Raw genomic sequence first — 12,878 nt, 5'->3', positions numbered from 1 at the left:
TAGATGGTGGAAGTAATATTGCGGCTAGCAAGAACAAAAATTAAATCATAAGGTTATACGAAGATGAAAAATGAGTCCTTCCACCTGCAATCCACCACCACCGCCACTCAAAAGTCGCTGACTGGTTTCTTTCGAGCGCGAGTTTCGTGTCGATAGCGATTTTATATGTTTGCACCTACCGTGCAATGGGGAAGTTGGTTTTAATACCATCGTCACCACCACCACCACCGACTGCCTGTACACTGGAAGTGAATTCAATTATGTGAAACAATAACGCCAAAAGCATTTTCATTATTGCCCGCACCACGCTGTCAGTCCTGGTCTTGCTCGAACTTGCCTGGGCCTTGCCTTGTAATCGAGGTCGTAACGCTTGCACAAGCATTTTTCTAGCAGCATGGGTGTGCCGGTAACCGGCAATCGAAATTAATTCACTCCTATGCTCTTCTACAGCCCCTTCCCCTCGGCAAAGACTTTCTGGGCACATCAAACGGTAGGCAGCAAAAACAACACGCTCGTGCGATGCTTTAAAGCAAACAACGAAACACAAAGGGCCCCAAAATCGGAAAAACAAATAGTATTTTAGTGTACTCCCAACCCGTTGCCTTATGCAGGAGCACCTGCTCGAGGAGATTTAGCGAGCGGAACCAACGAAGGAGTATCCAACCTAAAGCGTTCTCGCGCACAACGAGAAGCTACGATCGCATCTATTCTGTGGAGCAATTTACGTGGCAGCAGGTGGCTCACATTGTCTACGAAAGCTTTGAAGTGAAAGAGAATGTGAGATGTTTTTCAGATATGTAAGCGATTTTAAGAGAGCTTATTTCATTACCTAACTTGTTGTTCTATTAGCTTAAATAACAACGTCGTGTTGTTTTTGAACTCAACTGTTTTGATGCTCCGCCATAACCACCACACAACCTAATCCTTTTGTTTGACTGCATCGTTCTCAAACCTCATACAACCAAACCCTTGAGGCACCTTCATGTGGAAACATAACACACTCTAATGCTTCCATCCTGCACCTCTGCTTCCCAATGGAGAAGGGTTGCCGCCGTCAAGGCCAACGCGAGCAACGGTTGTTCACCGGCTGTTATGCTGATTACGGCACGATTTTGATTCCCAAGTGGCCAATTTGAGGAAGGACCCGAAACAGTGGATCTCAACCAACCACCGCCACTTTCGACAACATCCAGAGAAACCCAAAAACCTACACAAAAATTAGGTTAATTCAACGACTACCCCTCCCGTGCCCGTGGCATTACGGTTCGCTTCGCTACTATTTGCAGAGGAAAATGGAAACAAAACTAAAAATGGCTTCCTCTTTTCACAATCGGCTGAAAACACTCGACAACTGGAAAAGGCACCAAACAAAGCCTCGGTGACACTGCCGAACCGAGTCCTTGTCGGTTTTTCGTACATTATTGGCCAAAAAAAATCAAGGTATAATTTTAACGCCCCATGTCTAACCGGCCTTTTCATCCCTTCACGGGATGGGACGGATGCAAAGTTTGGGAACGGCAATTGTTTTTTTTGCCTACCAACACATCCATGCTTGGGTTGTAATGGTGGAAATTAATAGCGAAACAACAGCAACAAAAACGTTTCAACTATTAACAATGTTATCAGAGACTCACATTTGCCAGCGTACATCTCACTTCAATAATTTCGGACCTTCATCAGTACGGGCCTCGGGGACTCAGGGATACGTTTTGAACAACGTTCAACAGAGAACAGCCAAACAAATAGCAAAGTAACGACAACATAAAAAGACGTACTCACAACTAAACTAAAGTCAACAATGGCTCAGGTATTACGGGTAGAAGAAGGAGGATCTGTTTTAAAATGGATGTTTGTAATAAATTTAAATGAAATAAAAACAAAAGGATTTAATCCCGTACAGGCGCGTCTACCGTGCTATCATGCTTTCAAAGCGATTTTATACCCCTGTGGATTAGTTTCGGTCTGTTGACTTGTGCAGCTTCATTAGTCACAATGCAAAGACATAGGAAGGAGGTTTGAAGGTAATTAATTGACGACACAGACGGCATGCAGATGAATAAGATTCCATTCATAGACAATATAATTCTTTGAAAATTTTAAAGTAGAGCATCGCGCTGGAAGGTGAGTCGCTGTGATGAATGAATTTATTTATTTATATATTTGCACGTCTCATATTCAAGCAGCGCTTTATTTTCACTGCTGCCTTCGCTTAGGGGCTCTTATCGGTAAGTCAGGTTCAATGTGGATTGTGCTGCTAAGGTAAGCCTAGATCCAATGAAGTCGTTAAGGCGCAGGATGTATGACTTGCAAAAATGTTTACAAATGATGATAATGATGGTAATTATGTAGTTTTTTTTTACAAAAAAGCAGCTTCAGTGTGCCCATAGCAGAGTTTTCTATCAAACATCTTAAAACCGTATAATTTAGCAACAAATTTAGAAACATTTGATAGTATGACTTTTAAACTAAGTTTACTATACATCAACATTTTCATGCTAAAATAATACGATTTATACATCAAATAGAAAGTAAAGAGAACACATATATTAAATCCTTCGACTACTCCGTTCGGACTCCGTTAATTCGCTTATCAACCGTGGAAAATAAGGATTTTTATTCAACAACAGATTCAGGAAATTATGTCTATAGATTGGGATATTCAATTACCTATCGTTCGATGCATTAAAGTTCATTTTCCAAATTGTTTCGTGGTAAAGAAAATTTACATTTCTTTTCAACATTCACACTACTTCCATTTCATTAAAGAGATTCCAATCAAACTAGCTCTCTCCGTGGAAGATAATGTTGTTTTCGCTCAAACACTCCAATCGAAAATATAATAACATAAAATCGCGTACTATTAAACAATTCATCTTGTTTCACCATGACAAATCATTAAAATCTGCACACAAACCATTTAACGGTACTAGATTGCCATTTTCGGCCTTTTACCAAAACACATCGACACACACGCACACTGGTTTGTGATTGATTGAAGGTGATTATTTATTTGTTTATCTGTAGCAAACGCAGTCAAAGCCAACGCCACCCAGTCTTCGCATAGCGGCGCCGCTCAAAAATTGCCCAATTTCCGGAGTATCGCCGGACTTTTATCCTCCTTCCACGCCACTCTGTCAAACCATGTCAGATGCAATCGATGAAGCGAATAAATCACACCGATTAGAAAACTAACGGCCAGTAACCAGTGCACTGAAACAACCGGCGTCGGCAATAATGGAGATTTATGGATGCTGAGCAAATAATAACTCACTCCGGTTGTGAAAGTAACGCGTACTGCCATACACACACACGCACTGACACACGCACTACGAAGGGAAGCTGATTAAATTATTTGCTTACTGCTAGCCTTACATATCAATCGGCAGGAGAGCACGTGTGGAAGTAAGGAAACAATCGCAATGGATAAATTGGTAAAAAAAGCCCACAAACAGCCATTCGGCAGACACATCTGCCGCTAGACGGTTCAAGGAAATGAAACAGAAATTGGTACTATCTTGGAAGTGGGTGAGAGTGAACCATCGTGAGCCCGGATTGCCATGTATGTCGGGTGTATTGATTTCCTTTCCAGCAGACGAGCAGCAGAAGCTAACAAGCTCAGGAGCCAATGTGGCAGCGCATTTTCACTCGAACTCGATCGTGCGTAGGTTACTGGCGTCTGGACGCGATACCGAAACCATCAACACTGCCTCGTCACAACACTCGCTCAAGCATGAACAATGTCATTGGAGGCCGAACATGAGCCTTGAAAACAACTCAAACGAAGCAGAAATGCCGGTTCGTCAGGGCGAATTAAGAATTATTATTTCATTATACCATTCCCAAGGCTTCACGCGATCGGCTAAGCCAAAATCCAGCTAAGCCATACACCCCAGGCTCTATTCCTTCCCTGCTTCTCTCCCGGTACACTTTCTGAGCGGAAATTGCCCGACCAAAAAAAGAACTTGATTCCGAAGCAATTCGGGAAAGGCAACAGACCGAGAATAATGATTTCCGCCTCCGTCCGGTAGAGGGAAGGAGAGTTTAAGCACAGATTCCTCCCCACCCGTGGGACGGAGAAGAAGTTTGTCCAGTTGTCGATGCCAAGATAATTCAACCGTCGGCCCCTTTCCCCATCCTTCCATACGAAAAGACAAACATCCGGCTAATGGTAAGATGATGCAAATCCTACAGAGCAGAGAGAGATACCGAGAGAGCCAGCAACAGAAGCATGGCTACGCGCGGTAAGAGGGAAGAAAAACACTGGAAAAAGGGAACCTAATTATTCGACAAGTTTTCTCAGCTTCCGGCTGAGCGAAGGGAAACATACTGCCCAGAATTACTTAGAGCGTGTAGCAAAGTGTTTAAGTTTCTACTTGCCGATATTAATTGTACCCAGGGAGAGAGCCAATGAGAGAGTGAGCGAGAGTAGGGCCTACCGGAAAGTGGTCGTTATCAGCAGCTTCGCGTGGGTAATATATTTTAAGGTCCTTCTTCGTCTCCCGCACCAGAGCAGGGAAGACGAAGAAAAATAAAACATCCAGCCAGGCAAGATCAACGAGTTCAAAGCATATACGTTAATAATTCGCACCAATATAAACAAACTCATGCGCATATCTTGCAGACGGTCCCCGTGACGGGCGGCAAGCGGCGTAAATTAATTCAAACTTTGCTTACCCACGCCTCCGACCCACGCACGCAGTTCAGCGTTCTTTTCCGCCATTTTTATCACGTGCCACCAAACAACAGTGGGAGGGAGCAAAAAATATGGTCTCCACCGAGGGTCAACTGGTGTGTGTGAGGAGTAAATTTACCAAAATGTGAGCAGAATAATTGGAAGTTTCGGCACTGGCGGATGAACGCCAATTCCGTGTAGAAAACGTTCGCCGAATTTAAGATTTTTGGCTCCACGACTACAGGAGTTTGGGCTTTCTTGTCTTTTTCTTTATCTTCTTCGTTCTGTTTATTCATTCCAGATTCTATTCAGTTGGTCATTCGCGACAGAACAGTGCTTGTCTATTGACAAGGGGGGAGGGTAGGAGGAGTCTCTTTGAATTGCATCTCGGCGAGCAACAAAAATAAATGGCGACACGATCCGAGAAAATGGTACATCCTGACGCCGGAAGGCATTAGGGCAGTAAAAGCTCACTGAAAAGAAGAGAAAAGCATGCACACTCACACACACAAGCAAATACCAACCCGAACATATCCAAGGTCGGCCAGTGGTACAACGTTTTATTATTATCATTTTGTTTTCGGCACTGCTTCACTTTCAGCAACATTAGGCATTACGCAGGCCCAAGCTTGCACAGTCCGTTGGTGGATGATATAAATACGGGGCTCGATATAACAATTTCCCGGCCCACGAGATGTAAAAAGCGCAAGCCTTCAAAGTGTTCGAACGATCCCAGGCTCGTGTTGGACGAACGGAATTGTGAAACTGTTGCCGACATTTTGCTGGGCCGTGAGGATTTTTTTCGGGAGTTTGACCTTCCCTTTTTGAATGATATTATTTCGTAGAACCTTGCCTCGTGGCTTCCCAAGGGTTCGAAAAGCTTTTGGATGGATCGCGCGATGAAGCATCTTAATGCGATTAAAACCGGCGAATTGTCCTGCAAGGCCGTTTCTCCTTCCGCTCAGGCTTAGGTTGCGAGCGGTTGGCGTACCATGTCGCCTTGATGTATCGCCTTGATGATGTATATCTTGGAGAAACCGTTTAAGATGATTTGGGACGCTATTCGCTCTTTTCGGTTTGTAAATCGGTAACCTTTTGTGGCACTGGCTCACTAATAGCGAGGTAGGTATTAGTATGTTTCAGTTAGATGCAATATTATGATCGAGATCATAAATTAAGGATTCAATGAATCTCCTTTTCAAGACTATCAGGCTTGCAACACTGTATCTGCCCACACAAAACAAATCTTCAAAAATTGAAAACCCTGCCAATGCTAACCCAATCATTCGGTATCATTGACGCACTAGAATCGATTCAAACTGTAACCTTTTCGCAAACAATTGGGCAGAAAATTCAGGCATGTTTTGCGCGTCGGCTTTGATGGTCTGAAAGCTCAGTTGCTGCTACAGGGAAGCTTAAACAAGGATGGGGATAGTAAACCATTCTAAGCGTTCGATCGAGTCACCCATAGAGTAACCCATCCCTCACCTCAATTCTTTGAAAAAGTTATTGTGCAAAACTCTTCAAGGTAAATGGCTTCTTCAGGCTGCTTAACGCTCGACCGAACGTGCGGTGCTGACAGTTTTCGGCAATGGCAATTATCATTCCACAATCCTTCGACCTGCGCTCGACCGCTTCGCCGTTTCGGTTCGTTAGGGGGCTAGATGATATAGGAATGGTCTTCCCGCCCACAATCTGCCCACTTCGGCGTTTAAGCCTTTCCGTTGAGCACACGAAGACTCTACGAACAATTGGCTTTGATCTAAAAGCAGATTCCATCGGAAAAAGCCATTAAAATCTGATTATAACCGTTACGCTTACTTGAGGCTGGAACCATCGGCGATGCCGCGCGGTAATTAACATTTGTCGGCCAAGAAAATGAACCACTGAACACAGTGCCATTTGAATAGATACACTTTTCGTGTGCTCTTTTACTTCTTCTGTTACGTTCCCTGCTGTCTCTTGCTCCTAATCGCTGGTGATGTAAGCTCATTGGAAGAAGGTGCCTTTTCCAACCCCCCTCCTCCGACAAATTAGACAGCTAATTAGTATTCGTGCATCGAACAATAGCCGGCCGGTGCAGGATGTAAACGATTTTTCAACGAACTTCTCGTTTAAGATGGGGTGGTCGATTTGTTGTTGTCGTTGATGTTTCTTGGCAGGGATTTAAGAGTGTACCTGTCTGTCCATCTGCCTTGCTTTCTTCTCGCACCTGCGCACACTGAGCCGGCCGGAAGCTTACGCTGTTGATGCTGCTTATCTGGGGCCCCGGTGTTGACAAATTTCTTGTGCCTGCTCTTTTCCTCTTATCTGCATGGGTATGCGAACAAAGTCCAATTGGTGGAAGATGGTGGATTATGTTAATTATGATTGACTGGTAACAGGCGAATGTCGACATAATTTCATCAAACCAATATTCGTGCCGGAATATTCTAGCGAAATACTAGCGTGTACGAACAATGTCACCCAGCCTTAATGATTCAAAGTCAGATGAGGTTTTGGGCAGATTTCGTTTTGATAGTGCCGGGAAGGGGATCATAGTTAAATTTCGATTTTGTTCATTGTTCAATAATTCAATACCATTCCTGGATTATAGCCTTCAACTCGCACGAAATGCCCGTCATGGGATCATACCCTTTATTAATCTTGCTCCTAGTACGAAGGACCTAGCCTATCCTGCTATAGGCCAACATCATCAACGCATCCAGATATTGGAGTATTGTAGTTTAGTAAATCGCTACCTTGAGTGACCATTTCACTCCAAAGGGCATACGGTTCCAAGCCCATACTACTAATTTCAACGCTGTCAAAACGACTGACAGATGAAACGTACCACCAAACAAGTGCGGCATGCTCGCCATGCCATTTCCAGCGGCACTAGCACACTACACCACACCTTTCCCCATGCATTTACGCGCCTGCACTTTCTCAATGCAAATCCAGCCAGCAAACTGTCGGTTTATGCAAACAATTTGCATCAAATGCCATACCTCAACTATTCCATATTCACCATACGGGATGGTGCAAGATCGCTCTCTCGCCCGCCATTGGATAAATTGCATTTCGCAAGCCGAGTCCGTCCGCAGCGCACTGAACGTTTAATTTGCATTGTTTACTCATTCCTGAGAGCATCCAGCCAAGAGAAGAAGCCGTTTATTGATACAACGGCAGCAAAACAAACGGTGAGTCAGGCGACCTGCTGCTGCTGCTGCTGCTGCTGCTTTTCTTTCTGTTTCTTTACCACCATGCCAAGGATGCATGTGCAAGGTGCTTGAATCGAGCAAGTTTGCCCTCGAGAGGTATGGAAAGTATACTTCACACAGTCACACACACAAAGAGACTATGCAGCAATACAAGAGCCGAGAGAAAAAGTGAGTGCAATCTAGTAAATGCAATTTCCATTAAGATATCACCATTGATGGATCTGATTGAACCGAACAAAGCTCGCGAGCATCGATGCGCCCGGTGTTTGTGTTTCTGTTTTCCTTGTACAAATAGCCAGTGGATTTTTTTTCTCACTCTCGTCCTATTGTTGTCTGTGTTTCCTCCATTCTCATGTGACATAGCTTCCAGCGACAAAATAAAATCCCATTAACACTTGAGCGACTAATGGTGCCGGTGTGTTCCTCAGAAACAACTCCACTCCCCATGCGCTTCAGGTGTTCAACGATGTGTGCATTTGCGCTCACGTTTTATCAACTAAAAAAATCACAGAAAATGTCACCGTTGAAGCTCGAACCAAATTCAATTCACTTGTTGCGAACGAGTTCATTTCGCGCGAGCTGGATAAACGAAAGCGAAGCACTGCGTCGAAGCATACCAATTGCGCAAATGGCTCATCAGGCAGAGAGTGCACAGATCGATAGGCGATGGGATTGAATTAAAAATAGGACTCCTACAGCGTACATGGTTGCTTCCCTTTCCAGGCATGCCAAAATCGCACAACATCTTTTCGTCATGCCATATTTGTGCCTTCTTCACGCTGTGTGTGCGCAAGTGTGTACAAGCAGTCTTTTTGCGTTTGCCAGCCAGAACTAATTGGGTTGCCGCCCGTGGAGGAAAAGCTCTCTGCACACACGCACACTCGAGCCATGCGTTCCTTAGCCTCGGCAAAGCACACGTATCCTGGAAACTGGGGAGTCTTTGATCTTGGAGCTCGAACTCGAATGTAACACGTGTGTGTACATTATTTTTGGCGGGAACACAGCGAGGCAGCGACTTCGTGCAGGGAAATTCGTTTCGTACTAGGACTAACAACATTAGACGCAAGCAGCAGGGCCTGCAGCATCGCTAAATACATCAAATCAACGAAAAAAAAACAAACGTTGTTGATTCGACTCGCATTAAAAACACGAGCATAGAATGCCATTAGCCGACGAGAAATTGGGTTTTACACTGGCAAAAGAAAGTGTCATTAGTACGGTGGCCGTGGTAAAAGTATTAGGCTAAGAGGAGAAAAACGAAGCAGAGAAAAAAAACCGCCCCTTGAATGTGTTCACATCCTATAGCACATCGATTGAACAAAGTGTTTGTGCGCCACGCTAAGTGACGAATGGAGATTCAATAGCTTTTGCAGACACAAATTTCCAATCTTTATTTTTTTGGGCGTCTCATTCACCCTCGTCTGCGGGAAATGTACCAGTCAGCAGACTGAAAAAATACAACTCCTTTTCTGTGGGACGCTCTTAAGTGGAATTGAATTTTCCATTCCGCATCCTGTAGCTTATTCTCATCTTCCCAAAAGGGCGGCGGGGAGAAGGTGCATTAATTTCATCACCTTAACGATCCTTTCTAATAACATAAAAGGGTTGAGCGAATAGCTTTTGATGGTACTTAGTAACGGGAATAAATGCTCTTTAGGCTGTAATTTAATAAGCAATTGAATCCTTTTGCCTTTTCGATCACCCTCGTATTGTTCTCTTCCAAACAACATAAACCAATAATAAAATTGTATACCAAACAAGAATCGGTCTACAATAACTTCAATAAATTGATCTGAATTGTGTCACTGACACCTTCCAAATGAAATACTGCGGTTGAAACCAGAAATCGAACACTACTTTCGCCCGACACCGATACTTGGTACGGATCAATTTGCTGTTTTAAATATGCATAATCTCACCGAACACGAGCCGGTGTGGAAAAGGATATTGCATACATATTTAAACAGCTAATTAACATACCTCCGACAAGATCACACCAGATACCAAACGCATCAAAACAGGTGAGGTCAAAGAGGAAGTTATGTTGCGCTCGGCAGTGAAATTTATAATACTGTCACGGCATCAGAGGCTAAAGTAAGACTGGCACAAAAGTGATGAAAAAAATGCAGTTGTTTTAAAAATAATATTGACGCAATGTGCGCACCGTTAGAACAATCAAATTGAACAACATTAATTACCAATAATTGGATTTTTCTGGCGGTTGAATCCGTTCTGGTGCATGAAGGCAATTAGTAGGATTGTCATTGTCTGTGAGCTTCTGCGTTGTGACTTGACGCACATAACTCGTAACTCGTGACATAACTCAACAAAATATATGAAGCTTCCTGTTTCCTTGATGAACAGAACCAAATCCTATGGTTGGAAAGTGCATTGAAGCTAAATGTCCTACTGATTTTCTGCTGAATGTTTCCATTTTGCTCATCCTTATCATCACCACCCATCATGTTTAATTTGATTTTATCTCTTTTCATTGTATATTGTTTCATTCAAGTACTAATACAAGTACTACACCGTGTCAATAAGATAAAACCCCTGCCAGATAAAACACTCGTAATGCGTGCCCTGCTTTCCGAGAATTCGCAACAAGCGTAACATGCCTTCTGCTCTTGCATCCTTATTTCCAGCTCCCATCGCTAATCAATGGCTGGTTTATGGCATCCTAAAACACACGAAAAGTATTGTGACACGTTCGGCCAGCCAACCATGCCAGATGGCATCACGGCTTTTCCTTATCCCGAGTTATCAGCGGTCAATGCGGTGAAGGAGTGGTGTTGTTTTTCTGGCGAATTAATGGATGGCAGCAGGAGGGCTGACAGTGACATAAAACACAAACAAATCTGCTGTACGCAACCACCAGCGTTTGGTGTGTGTCTGAGTGTGTGTTTGTGTGAGTGTGAGTGTTTGTGTATGAGAAAAAATCCGCATATTCCATCATCGCATTCCATCGCTAACCTGGTCTGAGGTGTTGTGCTGCATTTACTGGCCAGAAGGAAGCGATACGTTTGATTCTAGCATACATTCGAACGAAGTAAGTGAGAAAAAATCAATTCAAATGATTATTTGAATCGGTTAATCGGCTCGTTTTACTGGTCATTTTTACTGGTGGGTTTTATTTGCCCTGAATTTTCGGATTGCTAGTAATAATGACGCTTTTCAATTTGCTTCAGGCACACTTTCATAGGCTTTTATTGAACTTTGTTCTCACAGTTTCCACATGAGTTTCGGCATACTCACACTCTGTACTAGAAGAAGGGCGAGTCAATACAAACCTAATGGATCGGAGCCAATGGATCGGAGCTCTGCCCCAACGGTTCGGAGTCGCGTATGCTTTATTGTACCTACTGATCATAGGGGTCGACCATAACTCATTACACCCACGTGTCGGATTTGATTCCGACTTTGATCTAGTGCACCCGCTGCAACCACGGGTTGGAATTGCTTATGAAAGATTCCCACCGTAACTGGGACGTACAAGAAACGTATAACTCATCACACGGCATCACACCCAGCACACGGTAGGATGGAAAAGTTGCGGTAATTTTCCTTAACCCTTTCTCTCGTCCTTCCATCCATCGCTCAAGGATATCATGAACTGGTGCTGCGCATGTTCAGTCGGCACCTGTCTGCTAATGACATCATCGACTGGTGCTGCGCATCTTTAGACGCGTCCTTGGCGCCCTTGACAATCGTTCTTCTATGTATTAGCTGTGTTGAAAGCTGTTGATGGAAACTTAACCAATAATTAATCCATGCTGTTTAAAGACCCACTTACTCACTGCCACTTTAAAATTGTAAAACCAGACACCGTTTTCTTTCCTTCAATGATTATGCACGTTGTTGTCGAGGCCAGCAGATAGCCGTCGATTAATTGTGGACGAAAAGCTTCTGATGAATGTATCCATTTAAACACTCACGAGAACAACCTTAAAATTTCCAAATCATTCCACAATTGAAGAAACAGGACAACGGTGTAAAACGTAGACGAAGAAAATACGAGAACACAAGAAACTCCACACAATTCTAAAACATCAGGGCAGATCGAGAGCGACAGGTGGATTCAGTCTAGCTAAATTCGCTTGCAGATGCATGTGTGCATGTTGTTCTCAGGATATCGGTTGCTCCTTCATCCGTCACCCCACCACCCCTTCACGAACATTTCCGTCTCGTCCTCGTGCGACATGGTTGGACCGGCGTCGGTACTGAACGCAGACAGATTGTACCGACTCGTCGCATCCGTCAGCATCAGCGTGTAGTTCTCGCTTACCATTGTGATTGAGTTGTCGGTTCGATTCGGTTTGTTTCTCTTCCTTTCACCAAACACTACACAAACACATATGACCAGCTCATCTTATCTTCGAGCGATATTAAAGTAAAGACTACTAGCGATCATCTTGCGAGCTTCAATGTTAAATTCAACGTATAACGAAAGGAATCACCCAGACCACATCAAACAGCAGGTGCAACAGGTTGAAAGTTAAACAAACCTCCCCATGCACCATCAATCACAGGCATTTGTCATACAATTTTCGCTTCATTTTTATTCTTTTCACTTCATGCACACTTACACACTTACTGCCTCCATCTTGCATGTCGTTTGAACGGAGGAACTCTACGAACTGCCACTATTAGCACCGCGGTTGATGGAAATCACGCTCGCACTGAAAGTAATCGAAACCACCAGCAGCAGTGGATGTCAACCATGAACTGAAGCAGTCCCGTCGTGGAAAACCACCCTGAACCCGAACTGTGGGTACGCACGGGAGGAAAAACATCGCCACCGACTCGAACTCTCCTGGTGAGCGAGAACCGTGGCGCGATGAGAGAGCGCTTGGTGGTTCCAGCACGATTGGCCCCCATTTTACGCTCCGGAACGGCAACGCATTTCCATCCTCCATATCAACTGGTAGCGAATGTTATGCTCTTTCGTGGTTGCTTTGATGGCACTGATACGGTGGTCGTTTTCATGAATGAAATCGTGAACA

At 44.0% G+C, this 12,878-nt stretch overlaps 1 protein-coding gene across 5 annotated transcripts in view; it reads right to left on the bottom strand.

Annotated features, from left to right (window-relative positions):
- LOC120948470 (allatostatin-A receptor-like) overlaps positions 1-12,631 on the bottom strand; it is a 62,842-nt gene extending 50,211 nt beyond the window's left edge. For all 5 annotated transcript variants that reach the window (XM_049607496.1, XM_049607492.1, XM_049607494.1 and 2 more), the window contains exon 1: positions 12,462-12,631. In XM_049607496.1, coding sequence (XP_049463453.1) covers positions 12,462-12,485 — 24 coding nt within the window. In that variant the 5' untranslated portion in view covers positions 12,486-12,631. The remainder of the gene's footprint in view (positions 1-12,461) is intronic.
- Between the last annotated feature and the right edge of the window lie 247 nt (positions 12,632-12,878).

The sequence above is a fragment of the Anopheles coluzzii genome, chromosome 2, assembly GCF_943734685.1.
Source record: "Anopheles coluzzii chromosome 2, AcolN3, whole genome shotgun sequence".
In the NCBI taxonomy this organism is placed as follows: domain Eukaryota; kingdom Metazoa; phylum Arthropoda; class Insecta; order Diptera; family Culicidae; genus Anopheles; species Anopheles coluzzii.
The sequence above is the reverse complement of the archived record's forward strand: the minus strand, read 5'-3'. Positions and strand labels throughout refer to the sequence as shown.